The sequence below is a fragment of the Cydia pomonella genome, chromosome 25 (genome assembly GCF_033807575.1).
Source record: "Cydia pomonella isolate Wapato2018A chromosome 25, ilCydPomo1, whole genome shotgun sequence".
NCBI classification, from domain to species: Eukaryota; Metazoa; Arthropoda; class Insecta; order Lepidoptera; family Tortricidae; genus Cydia; species Cydia pomonella.
The window spans coordinates 4169160-4182724 of NC_084727.1; the positions used below are offsets into that span (position 1 = coordinate 4169160).

The following is a 13565-nucleotide window of genomic DNA, read 5'->3' on the forward strand; positions in this document are numbered from 1 at the left end:
CTATCTTGAGCATCCATGTTGGCTTCGTTGGCTCAGCCCTACAGCTCGTTGCTCGTCCTCTACGCTCCACCTCCAGGTGTGTACGGGGCGTTTGCGGGTTTGACTTTCACTCACAAAGATATTATTTCCAGTGCTGCTCTACCAGACCCAGATGAAGACTGAACATATTATGGAGCTTGAAGAGGAAACTGGCGCTGACGACAGCGGCGAGGTCGAATATCTCGAGGAGGACACAGACTTTGTTGATGGTAAGCTACAACTAAAGAGCAAGAAACGGAAACTGAAAGTAATATTTGAAAATGCATCAACTAACACGAAATTTCATATGTATTGCACCTTCAATTTTTATTAATTATAAAAAATAATTATGTGCATCTTATTTTGACCATTTAAAAATAAATGATTTAATGATCTCCATATAGGCATTGTCCAATTGTAGAATAACCAATTTTTACTTCATAATCTGGTCTACTCTTGTAATACAGACTTGTCAGTCCAGTCTCCTGTTGTGGGAAATCTGCAGACGTGACCAACGATAGGCTCCAATCCAGATTATTATATTTTCTTTTAGCTTGGAGCCAGTTTATAGACCATTCAGAGAGAATTGTAAAGGGTAAATCCGAAACATTTCTTGTGTCAAGGTTAATCACTCTATTGCAGTGGTGGGCAAAGTATGGCCCGCGGGCCAGCTCCGGCCCGCGCAAGGCTTTCATCCGGCCCGCCGCCGGTCCTTCGAAATAATTAGTATATAGCTCGAGAGATAACGGTTCGGTTCAAATCAAAATGTATTATACTGCAGTCCGGCCCTCCTCTGATTTTTTTTAAATTTTCTGGCCCCCCATGAAAAAAGTTTGCCCACCACTGCTCTATTGTATGGTACCCTATACAGAGCACACACCGCAGCTACCACAGCTTGAGCGCTTAACGGCGTTGGCTGGCCGTTGGAGTTGGTAACTGGAGGCTCATGAGAGTTATGAGTAGGGTTGCCATCTCTAAAATTTGGAAACCAGGACAAAACGCGTGAAAACCCCGGATTTTAGAGTCCAGAACCCGGACATGTCAACAGGTTTTTTTAAACAGGTTGTACGTGAGTCATGGGAGGCCTAAGACATTAAATTTTTAAACCCGGACTACAAAGGAACGGCCCCCGGACGCTTCCCGGATGCCCTCTACTAGGACAAATCCGAGGAAACCCGGACGGATGGCAACCCTAGTCATGAGTCCTTAGAAGGTCCTAACTCAGTTATGAGTCTTTTTCTAGAATCTAGAAAATAGGAGTTTCTACAGAAAATAGTTTTTTTTCTGTTACTTTATGGAATTCAAAGTTTTATTTTGTTCCTTAAATCCTGTAGATTATATTGGAAGGCCAAATTTGAATTTTTTAATCTTATTTCATCTCAAGTCTAATTTCCAGAGGATCTCCTCAAAAACGAAGACTATGGTGAAGCCTCCGTGTCTGAAGACATCACCGTGTCCACCCTGGCGGTGAAGGGCAAGCGCGGCCGGCCCAAGAAAACCGCAGCCAAGCCCGAGAAAAAGGCCAAGGTGGCCAAGACCGAGGAGAAACCCAAGAAAGCTGTTGCTAAAGGTAGGTTGCCGCTGTTGGTGTTCCTGCTCTCGAGGTTGTGTTGATAATTTTGCTTAATGGAAAGTTTGTTTAGGACATTGAACAGTACAAATAAATATTGAGAATAGAAATCGTTTATTCATGGCAATCATTAAAAATAGTCAAATTAGATACAGATAAAAAAGGAACAGAAAACAAACTTACATAATAAATAAATATTATAGGACATTATTACACAAATTGACTAAGTCCCACAGTAAGCTCAATATGGCTTGTGTTGAGGGTACTTAGACTACGATATATATAATAGATAAATATTTATAAACACTTAAATACATAGAAAACACCCATGACTCAGAAATCGGCTTCATAGGCAGGGTCACTACCGACTAGGCCAGACCGGTCGTCAAACATACTTACAACACATAAAGAAAGAATTTCAAGACAAATTTTTAGCCACAAAATGATCCTGACTTAGCATGGTGCTGGCCTGACTGGGCTAGCGCTGGTCTTGCGTTGAGACCATGGGCGAGTGAAGATATGCATTCCATTTTATGTGAAAGATGCCTTAAAATCGATACAGTCATTCAGTCAAAGGGAATTTGAAAAAGAAGTGGATTGTCAAAGAAAATTTTGTAGCCACAGTAAATTTACTGCCATCTTTCGACACATGATTAAAACTTTTAGAACGCCATTTGACTTTGATCCTTATTCTTTCACTGATATGATATGTGTTAAATATTAAAAAGTGGCGCCATCTCGTTTCGAGAGAGGCCTCACAAGTTTTGGCCTATGCCCGGTAAGATGTTTCCACTTTTTGATATTTAACAAATTTAACACGTATATTAATGAAAGAATAAGGATCAAAGTCAAATGGCATTCTAAAAGTTTCAATCATGTGTCGAAAGATGGCAGTAAATTTACTGCAGCTACTAAGTTTTCTCTGACAATCCACCTCTATTTCAAATTCTCTTTGATACAGTATAGATCGCGTATGCTCAGCAACAGAAGTAAGTACCTAATCGTTTGAGGTGTTTAATATGATCTACACAATTATTGTACTACATATTATTATCTATGTTTAGGGTGTAAAATCTGCCTTCTGAACAAAAATCATTCTGAATTGCGCCTGAAACGTACGAACAATATTTCGTCCAGATATTTTGCACAAAGAATAGCCTTTTCCACATTTTAATGAGGTATAGATGCATTTTTAATAATTCATTACTCATTAGTATTTCAAAGATACCTACGATAAAAATATTGATTGTTACAAAAATATGAGTTAAATTACAAAGTTAACAACACATCCTCGAGAAGCTTATGTTGGTATATCTTCTTGTTACCAGTTTAAAGTTACTCCAAAAATAATATAAAGAACACAGTGTTTTAAAAACTCAGTTTTTGGATCAAGTCGTTTTTTTTAAATACGATAGACATTTCTATTACAAATATCAAAGTAAAACTACTGCATCCACAGGCCATGTAGGTTTTTGTTTAAATCATCAAAGTTTGCATCCATGTCATGATATTTACATTTCATTTTATTGCGTAAGAACACGGCTACTTATAATTTTTTTTGATTAAGCCATGTGAACCTGCATATATTGTACTTTCGGAGACAATATTGTTTTTAATCTTTTCTGTTTTCATTTGTTAGGGTTCCGTACCCAAAGGGTAAAAACGGGGCCCTATTTCTAAAATTTCACTTTCCGTCCGTCTGTCTGTCACCAGGCTGTATCTCATGAACAATGATGGCTAGACAGGTGAAATTTTCACAGAAGATGTATTTCTGTTGCCGCTATAACAACAAATACTAAACACAGAATAAAATAAATATTTAAGTGAGGCTCTCATACAATAAACGTAATTTTTTTGCTGTTATTTTTGCGGTTTTTTGCGTAATGGTACGGAACCTTTCATGCGGGAGTCCGACTCGCACTTGACCGGTTTTTTTGAGTTATTCCACATATTCGCCGTTCTTGATGTGTGAATACATTAGTACATGTTAGCTCAAGTGTACCTTTAGAAATCAACAGTATTTAATCACCACGATCTAATTCATTTTTAGGGTTCCGTAGCCAAATGGCAAAAAACGGAACCCTTATGGATTCGTCATGTCTGTCTGTCTGTCCGTCCGTATGCCACAGCCGCTTTTTTCCGAAAGTATAAGAACTATACTGTTGAAACTTGGTAAGTAGATGTATTCTGTGAACCGCATTAAGATTTTCATGCACAAAAAATAATTTGGGGGTTCCCCATACTTCGAACTGAAAAAACACAAAAAAAATTTTTCATTAACCCATACGTTTGGGGTATCTATGGATAGGTCTTCAAAAATGATATTGAGGTTTCCCATATAATTTTTTTCTAAACTCAATAGTTTGCGCGAGAGACATTTCCAAAGTGGTAAAATGTGCCCCCCCCCCCATGTAACTTCTAAAATAGAGAATGTTAAAGCTAAAAAAAATATGATGTACATTGGTTTGAACGAGATCTAGTAAGTAGTTTTTTTTTAACACGTCCTAAATGGTACGGAACCCTTCATGGGAGTCCTACTCGCACTTGGCTGCTTTTAAATACTTGAGGTTTACAGTAAAACACATTTTGATAAATAATTCATCTTCAATGCTAAGCAGACGAATCTGTTAGTGTCCAGTACAGTACAGTATTAAGCTGGCCATACACACTAGGGTATGCCTGCGCAGTTTTACCAACTGTACAGGTAAAACGGAGCGTGTGTGGCTTCCGATACAGCTTCGCCTGTGCTGTTGAACTGTACAGGCAAAACTGCGCAGGCATACCCTAGTCTGTATGGCCAGCTTTAGGTAGGAATGTTGCAAATTGACTAACACTTAGTTTATAGGTTTCCTAGTTTAAGTAATAATAACAAATATGGATTTTTTAAAGTCTGAATTAAATTATTATTCTATTACAAAAAAAGATGAAATAACTTGGTGTTATTGATATTTTTCATTTATTCAATTTATGGAGTTGTTATAGCCTCACATGATATGTTCAAATTGAGATGTTTTATGATGGTAACAAGAAGGTGCCACACACATATTTTGACTGCTTAGTGATTTGACACGTGAAGCCAGTTGCACCAACTATCAGTTATCCTAATATCTTCACCGTTTAACAGATAACAGATGTTTTACGTTAACCAGTTGGTGCAACCGGCACTTAATCTTTTATAATGGCCTCTCGTTTACAAATATGATCCAGGTAGTTTTTAAGGCCTGTGCACACCGGATGCATGCGTGCACGTGCGCGTTGTAATGTACAGATCTTTATGTGAGATGGCAGACAGCTTGCGTAACGTGTGCGTGCACGGCTCGAATACTTGCACGTTTACACACGCAGCCGGTGTGCTCAAGCATTTACACGTTATATAGTTGAACGATGAACCAATTTAAAAAATATATTAAAGGAAGAAATTGAAATGAATGAATGAATGTTCGCTTTTGGCAGGACTCGAACCCGCAGCCTCTGCAATCCGTGCATTGTCTTAACCAATTGAGCTACGGAAGCCTACGAGAACGTCGCAAATCTTTCCATTCCTTCCCTTATGTACACTCGCCTTCTATGGTGGCGTAAAGCGACATCTACCGAAATACGATTACATCTTTTAACGGCACCGGAGTCTCAAGTTGTATCGCTCGCAGGCGTATTTGCTTGTTAAAAATTGGTTCATTATTTTAAAACCCTGATTTAATGGTGATTTCGCGATGTGAGGTCAAAATGGTCAAGTTACGATTGCGTACCAGCTAGCTGATCAAAAGCGATACTCTGTTGGTGTGTGTTGGGCGTCACGATATATTGACGTCGCGGTAGTCAGTAGATATCGCCTGTAGGGGTCGGTTGGGGATGATAACCAACCCAACCGTATTTACCACCATTTTAAACGCCCGGTGTACCCGTTTATAGATGACGGACACGCACTTATGCTCTCAAGGCCTGTTTGCCTGTAGGATGTTTGGAGTTTTGACGTAATTCGTTTATAATAGAGACCGTGTCGTGTGGTTTGAAGAGGCCTTTTATTAATTGATTAAAGTGTGTCAAATCACTCATTATTCACAGAATGATGTTATAAAAACTCGTTTTAAGTCCTTTCATAAGCTAAGCTACTAGTCACGTTGTTTTTATAATATCGTTCTGTATTGTTTTTATGTTTTGTCCGGTCCATTATCGCCACCGAATTACGAATGAAACTTATTTCTTTGACCTAAATGAGTATTGACCGTTTGGTCATCGATTTTCACATTGGAATATTAGAACACGTCTTAACTGAAGTACTTATTATACATACTATACTATCTTAGCAATTAAATCTGTATTTGACGTACAAATACGTACTTTATACGTTTGTACGTTACTTTAAAACACCAGACTTACCAATATATCTAAGATTCTAAGCTCTCAGGCCGCAGACGTCAATTTTGACAGTTATTTCACTTTTTAGGTAAAAAACGGCCCGTTGTAACCAGCGATAAACCTATCTCGGCCACCAAACGCAACCGCCTCATGAAGGCCAACGCTGCCATAGTCCTAGAGACCTCCACAGTTGTCCCCTTCAAGTGGCAGAGGCAACACTACCTCTGCTTCTATTGCCACAAGACTTTTAAAAGCACAGATTCTCTAAAAGACCACACGAGGGACGAACACAAGAAATCAAACATCAAAGCGGCCGTTTCTTACCTAAGGAGGGATGAAAAAGTCAAAATTGACGTCTCCGACATCGAATGTAGACTTTGTAATGTCAAGCTAGACGACCTTACCTCACTCTTAACTCATCTGACCTCAACCCATGATAAATCATTCACCGAACAGTGCGGATCCTTCGGCTTAATCCCTTACAAACTAGAAAGCGGTTCCACCTCTTTCCAATGCGCCATTTGCAGTGAAGAGTTCCAATACTTTATCAAACTCAACGAACATATGAATCTACATTTCGGGAACTACATTTGCGAATTATGCGGTAAAGGGTTTTTATCCCAAAACCGTCTGAGATGCCACGTTCTTAGTCACGGCTCTGGATTTAAATGCACCATGTGCTCAGAAACCTTCGACTCTCTAACCTTAAGAATTAATCACGAAACTAAAATCCACAACAAGGAAAAACTCTGCAAATGCTTCTACTGCGACGAAACCTTCCCTAACTACATGCAACGTAAAAGACATCACCACTCTGTTCATAATCTAGAGATCCCCGCATTCAATTGCCCGATATGCCATAAAGCGTTTGAAATCGAAAGCAAAATGCAAGTCCATATAAAAGAAGTGCACTTAAGGGAGAAGAATTACTCATGTACCATGTGTGAACAAAAGTTTTTCTCCAAAACTCACGTTCAAAAGCACATGGTGAAGCATTTTGGAGAAAGAGTGCATCAGTGCGAAATCTGCAAGAAGTCGTACGCAAGGAAGCAGACGTTGAGAGATCATATGCGAATACATAGCAATGACAAGAGATATGTGTGCGCGCTGTGCAGCCAAGCGTTTGTGCAAAACAACAGTTTGAGGTTGCACATGAGGGTACATCATCCCGAATCTGTCAATGCATAGAGAACTCTCAAAAGAAGTTGCTAATATATAAGTAGCAAAACTGGATCTGTTTTAAGTTATAATGTTATTAATATCAAGTATTTTTTATAAGAATCCATATACAAACTTTTACCATTAAATTATTTGATGCTCAACGCGTTTTTGAATTCACGCAATCACTTCCCATACGAAATCGAAGCACTTTAAATGTACCCTATTAGTAGTTTGAATTTGCACCATTTTTAATTTAAACAGTTGGAGTGTGTTTAGCATAACTTTCATGGGTACATTTACAGTGGCTAATTTCTTTTCAGATGTAAAACCGCGGAAATACAAGGGCTGCGAATCGTCCTCGATGCGACGACGCAACAACCTCGCTATGTTGTTCAACAACACCTCCATTATACCCTTCAAATGGAGGGGCAAATACCTCTGCTTTTACTGCAGCAAAGACATTGCCGAATACCCCGCGCTTCGGATACATACCAAGTCCCACGGACGTTGCTCCACTGATGATCATTCTTTGAAAGTCTTAAAAGGGGGGCAAAATATGGAAATTAAAATCGACATATCTGATATCATCTGCGAAATTTGCAACGAACCTTTTCCTACATTAGACGACATTATAACACATCTATTTATTAAACATAAGTTAGAATATGACCGTGATGTTGAAATGGCCATAGAAGAGTATAGACTAGTCGATCTTAGCTGTTTAGTTTGTGATGAAAAATTCGCATATTTCGGTTACTTGGTCTCTCATGTTAATAATAGTCATCCTAAAAACTGTCTAATCTGTGATAAGTGCGAGCAAAAGTTTAACAAGAAACGAGATCTCTTCTCTCATATGAAGAATTATCATAGGGAGGGAGGTTACCAATGCGAACTCTGTCCTTTAAGTTTTAGCTCTCTAAATATACTTCGGAAACATAGAAACAATCGTCATTTGACAAGGTGTAGTATCTGTCAGTTAAAGCTGCCTTCAGCGGCGTTAAAACAGAAGCATATGGAGGTGGAACACCCTGACGATGGCTCTTTGCAATGTGATAACTGTTTCAAAGAATTCCACACGAAGCAGGGTCTTAGAATGCACGTTAGAAAGTGCAAGGGAGAAGATGAGCTTTTCAGCATAGATGTTAGGAAAAAAGACTACGACCCAATGGATCTGGATCAGAATTATGAAGATCCAGTCAAAAGACCGAGCGTCAAGCAGATCAGGGAGAATATAGTTATAGTCATCAATATGTCAACAGCTATCCCATTTAATTTCTATAAAAATAAGTTTAACTGCTTCTATTGTTCCAAAGATTTTCCCGATTCTGATTTAATGAGGGAACATACTATAATAGAACACCCTACGTGCGATGTCAAACAAAAATGCATTAGGAAGTGTAGGGAATCTGTAGCGTGCGTCAAAATAGACATTTCTGCTCTAGCGTGTAAACTATGCTTCGAGTCCCTACCAGACCTCGATACCCTGATCGATCATTTAATTTTCAAACACGACGCCAACTACGACAAGTCAATAACGACCTGCTTACAGCCTTACAGACTCATTAAAGATCATATGGTCTGCCCCCATTGTCCAGGCGAAATATTTAGATTCTTCGGCACTCTGTTAAAACACATGAACAACAAACATACTAACAACAATATTATTTGCGTGTATTGCGGACAAACGTTTCGGCGGGACCAGAATCTTCGGGTTCATATTTGGCGTCACCACAGGGACGGTAGATTTAAGTGTAACATATGTGGCGCTGAATGTAATATACCTTCTAGGTTATACATGCATATGGCTAAAGCACACGGGGTGAAAGCGGCTAAATGCCCCAAATGTCCTGAGAGTTTCTCAACACAATACCTAAGACAGAAACATTTGATTGAAGCTCACGACTCGGGCCACAAGTGTTCTTATTGTGGCAAATTATTCACTAGGAACTCATTCATGAGGGACCATATTAGACGAACGCATTTAAAAGAGAAAAACGTGGAATGTTCCATATGCAACATGAAGTTTTTCAACAACATTCTTCTGAGACGTCACATGGTTAAACATAGCGGCGAGAAGAATTTTCATTGTGATATTTGTGGTGAAAGATTTTTCTGGCGAAAAAGCCTTCGGACGCATATGGCCAGGCATAACAGGCATATTAATCCTGTACATATTTAGGTCTTCATCTAGTAATTTATTTATTCCACTTAGTTTAAGTTATTTATATCGGTCGCCATGGATTTGGCCATGTTGTAAATAAAATATATTAGTATTTATTTTAATCGCCATTTATAAACATGATATAATTTTTTTTTACTGACTTTAATTGCAAAATGTATTGAAGAAATTTTTTAAATTGGAGATCATGTTTAAATAAAACGGAATAGTTAAATGTTTCGCCTATTTTTGACACTAGTCGAAAAAAATACAAATAAATAATTATAAAGCGTGTTAGCCCCCGATTGACACGTTGTATATATCGTTTCAGATATAAAACAGCGGTCAATCGGCGGGCCCAGCGCCACCGAGCGCAGGCGGAATAACCTCGTGATACTTTTCAACAACACCTCGGTCATACCGTTCAGAAGCGGCAGTCAGTACGGCTGCTTCTACTGCGGGGACAAATACCCGGATTACAAGGAATTCGTTAAACACACAAAATCCCACGGCCCTTGCAATGTTAAACACAAGTCTTTAATAAACCAAAAATTTGGTACGGTTGAAGTCAAGTTAGATATTTCCAACATCATCTGTGAAGTATGCGACGAACCGTTTAATAACTTAGAAGATATAATTTGCCATTTAAACACTAAACACGGTTTTCATTATGATAGGGAAGTCCCAATGTCTCTATCCGCCTATAGACTAGTAGATCTCAAATGCACTGAATGCGGAAAAATGTTTGAATATTTCCGTAATTTAGTTATGCATGTCAGAAAGAATCATATGGAGAAACTGCTGCCTTGCGAACAGTGCGATAGAAGCTTTAACAAGAAGTCCGAGTTAATGGCGCATTGTAGGATTTATCACCGGCGTGCCGGCTATCGGTGTGTTAAATGCGAACGATGCTTCCGAACCTCCAGCTTACTCAGACTCCATCTTATCAACACCCACGGCTCCTCTGAACGAAAATGCACTAGAATCCTTTCCAGTTTGCGAGCAAAAAACTCTTACATTATATCTGAAGACGCCTTAACACCATTCGAAGATTTAGAAGACTGCGAAATTGAAACTCAAAGGAAAAGACTGCGTGAAAGGAACGCTTTAGCTAAAAGGAATAGAGAGAATATCGCTTGCATTTTAAATATGACTACAGCGATACCTTTCAAGTACTATCAGAACAGATTCACTTGTTTTCATTGCTCGAAAGACTTCAACGAACACGAAGACATGCGAACACACACGCTTATGGAACACCCGTTTTACGATCTAGAGAGAAAATGTCCTAAATCGCTTAAAGGTGTCAACTTGTGTATAAAACTCGATATATCATCTCTATCTTGTAGGATTTGTTTTGAGCCGTTTACAGATTTCGATTTGTTAGTCGATCACTTAATAATGAATCACAAAGCGAATTATGACAAAAATGTAACAGGGATTATGCAGCTTTTTAGACTTGAAAAGTATAATATGGGGTGCCCTCTCTGTCCTCAATCATTCTCTTATTTCAACATTCTTCTGAAGCATATGAATCAAGAACATTCAGCCAAAACGCATCTTTGTTCGAACTGTGGAGCGGTATTCGCTAGCGAAGCGATTCTAACCATGCATATAGCTAGAATACACGGCCCCAAAATCTTCAAATGTTCTGACTGCAATATAGAATTAAACTCAGCTTTAAAACTAAAGAGCCACAGAGCAAAAACTCACGGAGTCCGAGAGGTTCCCTGTCAAAAATGCCCCGAAAAGTTCCCATCCGAATACGAGAGACAAAAACACCTAATTCAAGCTCACGATATTGGCCATAAATGCACGTTTTGCGGTAAAATGTTTGTTAAAAACTCCTTCATGAGAAACCACATACGCCGGACTCACATGGAGGAGAAAAATGTACAATGTACTGTCTGTAATCATAAGTTTTTCGACAATATATTGCTGAAGATTCATATGGTGAAACATATTGGAGAAAGAGATTTCCATTGCGATGTTTGTGGTAAGAGTTTTTATTGGAAGAAGAACTTGCGGGTGCATATGGCGTCACATAATAAACAAGCAAAAATTATAAACTTATAGTATTAAACGTTGATTGCGGAAATCATGAAATTTCGTAAAAATTACTTTGTTAAATTTATGAATTCAAAACATGACTGAATGAAATTTAAAAACGTTAACGTTTATTTTGAACAAGAGTATTTACTGTAATAGACTAGGACAACGCGCATGTTGAGAGCTCTACCTGTTGCAATGTGGTGATGCTTTCCATTCACTCAAGTCCTCACACACACTCACACATATTGCCCGCTGCATGCAGATAAAAGTTACACTTACACATGTAATTTGTGTAACAATGAATTCAGGGAAATTTGATAAAGTGAAGACTGAAGAAAACCGCGCGCTGATTCACAACCTGAAGACATGCGACGCCATCTTCGACACTGAGCCTGAAAAAATTCATCCAAATACGGGATTGATGCACACACGTAACAATTACATTCTCAAACACTCCTATAACCCGTAGAAATTAATGATAGCATAATACAGCCAAACGTAGGTTAGAAATTTGTGATACGTTAATCCGAACATACAGAGGAACAATTTGTTTTCAGATGAAACGCACAAAAAGGCCTGCGAAACGGCGAGGCGGCAAAATCTGGAAACACTTTTTAGCAACACGAGCGTCATACCGTTCCGATGGAAATGGAACACCATTACGTGTTGCTATTGTAGTTCTAAAGGGCTTCTGTGTGATGAACTTGTTAAACATACTAAATCGCACGATAAAGCCGACATTAAAGAATTTTTAGCCAAAGTTCGATCAAAAGTCGAGCTTAAAATCGACGTATCGGATACAAGTTGTGAACTTTGCGATGAAAACTTACAAAATTTAGACAACCTTGTAAATCATCTAGTAACAAAGCATGACTTGAAATACAATAGACAAGTTGAAATGCATATAGAACAATTCAAATTAATAGATCTTAGCTGTCCACTTTGTAAGGAACATTTTACTGAAATGGAAATCCTTAATGCTCATGTTACTTCGCATTCAAACAATTTGCAATGTGAATTGTGCTCTGAAATGTTTAGTAAGAAAAAAGGCTTGAAGTTACATAAGCAACTAGTTCATACATACGATTATAATAAATACGACGAGCAAATCGACATTAAAGAAGAACCAGATGTCATTGAAAGTAAAGTGAAAACATTTGATCCCGACGCAGTAGAAAAGAAAAGGATAGCCAAGCTTAGACGACAGAACATTGCCTGTGTCTTAAACATGTCCACAGCTACACCTTTCAAATACTACATGAATAGGTTTCGTTGTTTCTATTGCTCAAAAAACCATCCAGAATTTGAACCAGTCAAAACTCACACTCTTACTAAACATACTTACTGCGACCCAGAGGGTATAGCTATGAAATCCGTTAAAGGGAAAGATGCTATAGTCAAAGTAGATATAAGCTCCCTTGCTTGCAAGTTATGTTGCATGTCAATTAGCGACCTAGACGCTCTATCCGACCATTTAGTATCAAATCACCATACGAAACACGATAAATTAATGATGGACATAGTCCAACCGTTTAAAATAGCTAAGGATAACATGGCTTGTCCACTTTGCCCAAACGTTGCTTTTAGGTACTTTGTTAAACTCTTAGAACACATGAACGAAAGCCATTCTAATAATAACGTGATATGCGTTTACTGCGGCCAAGCGTTTAGGAGTACGCCATCCTATAGAGGTCATCTAGCGAGGTATCACAGACCGAACTCGTGTAAATGCCCCGACTGCGATTTAGTGTTTCCTAACCCGCCTAAACTTACGACTCATAGAGCAAACGCTCACGGGGCTAAAGCTTTCAAATGCTCCAAATGCAGTGAGAGATTCGCCACTCAGTATCTCAGGCAGAAACACCTTATAGACGCACATGGTTCGGGACACAAATGTTCTTTCTGTGACAGAATGTTCGCTAGGAACTCCTACATGAAAGACCATATCAGGAAACTCCATTTGAAGGAGAAGAATGTGGAATGCTCAGTATGTAAGGAGAAGTTCTTCGATAAGACGAGATTGAATATACATATGGTGAAACATATCGGGGAGAGGAACTATCATTGTGATATTTGTGGAAAAACTTTTCTTTGGAAGAAAAATTTAAGAGGCCATATGTCTTCGCATAAACGGAGCGCTTAGTTTTCCGTCAATTATATTTACTTTCATTGTTATATCTGTGTGCCAAATTATTATATATTTAAATGTTACGAAAGAAGGAAGGTTAGACAAAATATGCTCAAAATTGG

The 13565-nt window shown here is 38.6% G+C and overlaps 3 protein-coding genes across 12 annotated transcripts in view; all 3 read left to right on the top strand.

Moving 5' to 3' along the window:
• Positions 1-13565, top strand: part of LOC133531563 (zinc finger protein OZF-like) — a 52290-nt gene that overhangs the window by 1942 nt on the left and 36783 nt on the right. For 9 of the 10 annotated variants that reach the window (XM_061869861.1, XM_061869857.1, XM_061869865.1 and 6 more), the window contains exons 3-4: positions 132-248; positions 1415-1588. In XM_061869861.1, the coding sequence (XP_061725845.1) occupies positions 132-248; positions 1415-1588 (291 nt within the window). Of the gene's footprint in view, positions 1-131; positions 249-1414; positions 1589-6032; positions 7267-13565 lie in introns of those variants that run through there. The other variant, XM_061869859.1, reaches the window with a different exon arrangement.
• On the top strand, positions 7368-9696 carry LOC133531564 (zinc finger protein 62-like). Its single transcript, XM_061869867.1, has one exon. The coding sequence runs from the start codon at positions 7392-7394 to the stop codon at positions 9282-9284; it is 1893 nt and encodes a 630-aa protein (XP_061725851.1). The 5' UTR covers positions 7368-7391; the 3' UTR covers positions 9285-9696.
• On the top strand, positions 11346-13458 carry LOC133531568 (zinc finger protein 26-like). The gene has a single exon (XM_061869872.1). It carries the CDS (start codon positions 12214-12216, stop codon positions 13456-13458), a length of 1245 nt encoding a protein of 414 aa, XP_061725856.1. The 5' UTR covers positions 11346-12213.

Bases quoted from the DNA above. Each gene is read 5' to 3' on its own strand.
- LOC133531564 (XM_061869867.1), top strand. From the start codon at position 7,392: ATGGGTACATTTACAGTGGCTAATTTCTTTTCAGATGTAAAACCGCGG.
- LOC133531568 (XM_061869872.1), top strand. From the start codon at position 12,214: ATGCATATAGAACAATTCAAATTAATAGATCTTAGCTGTCCACTTTGT.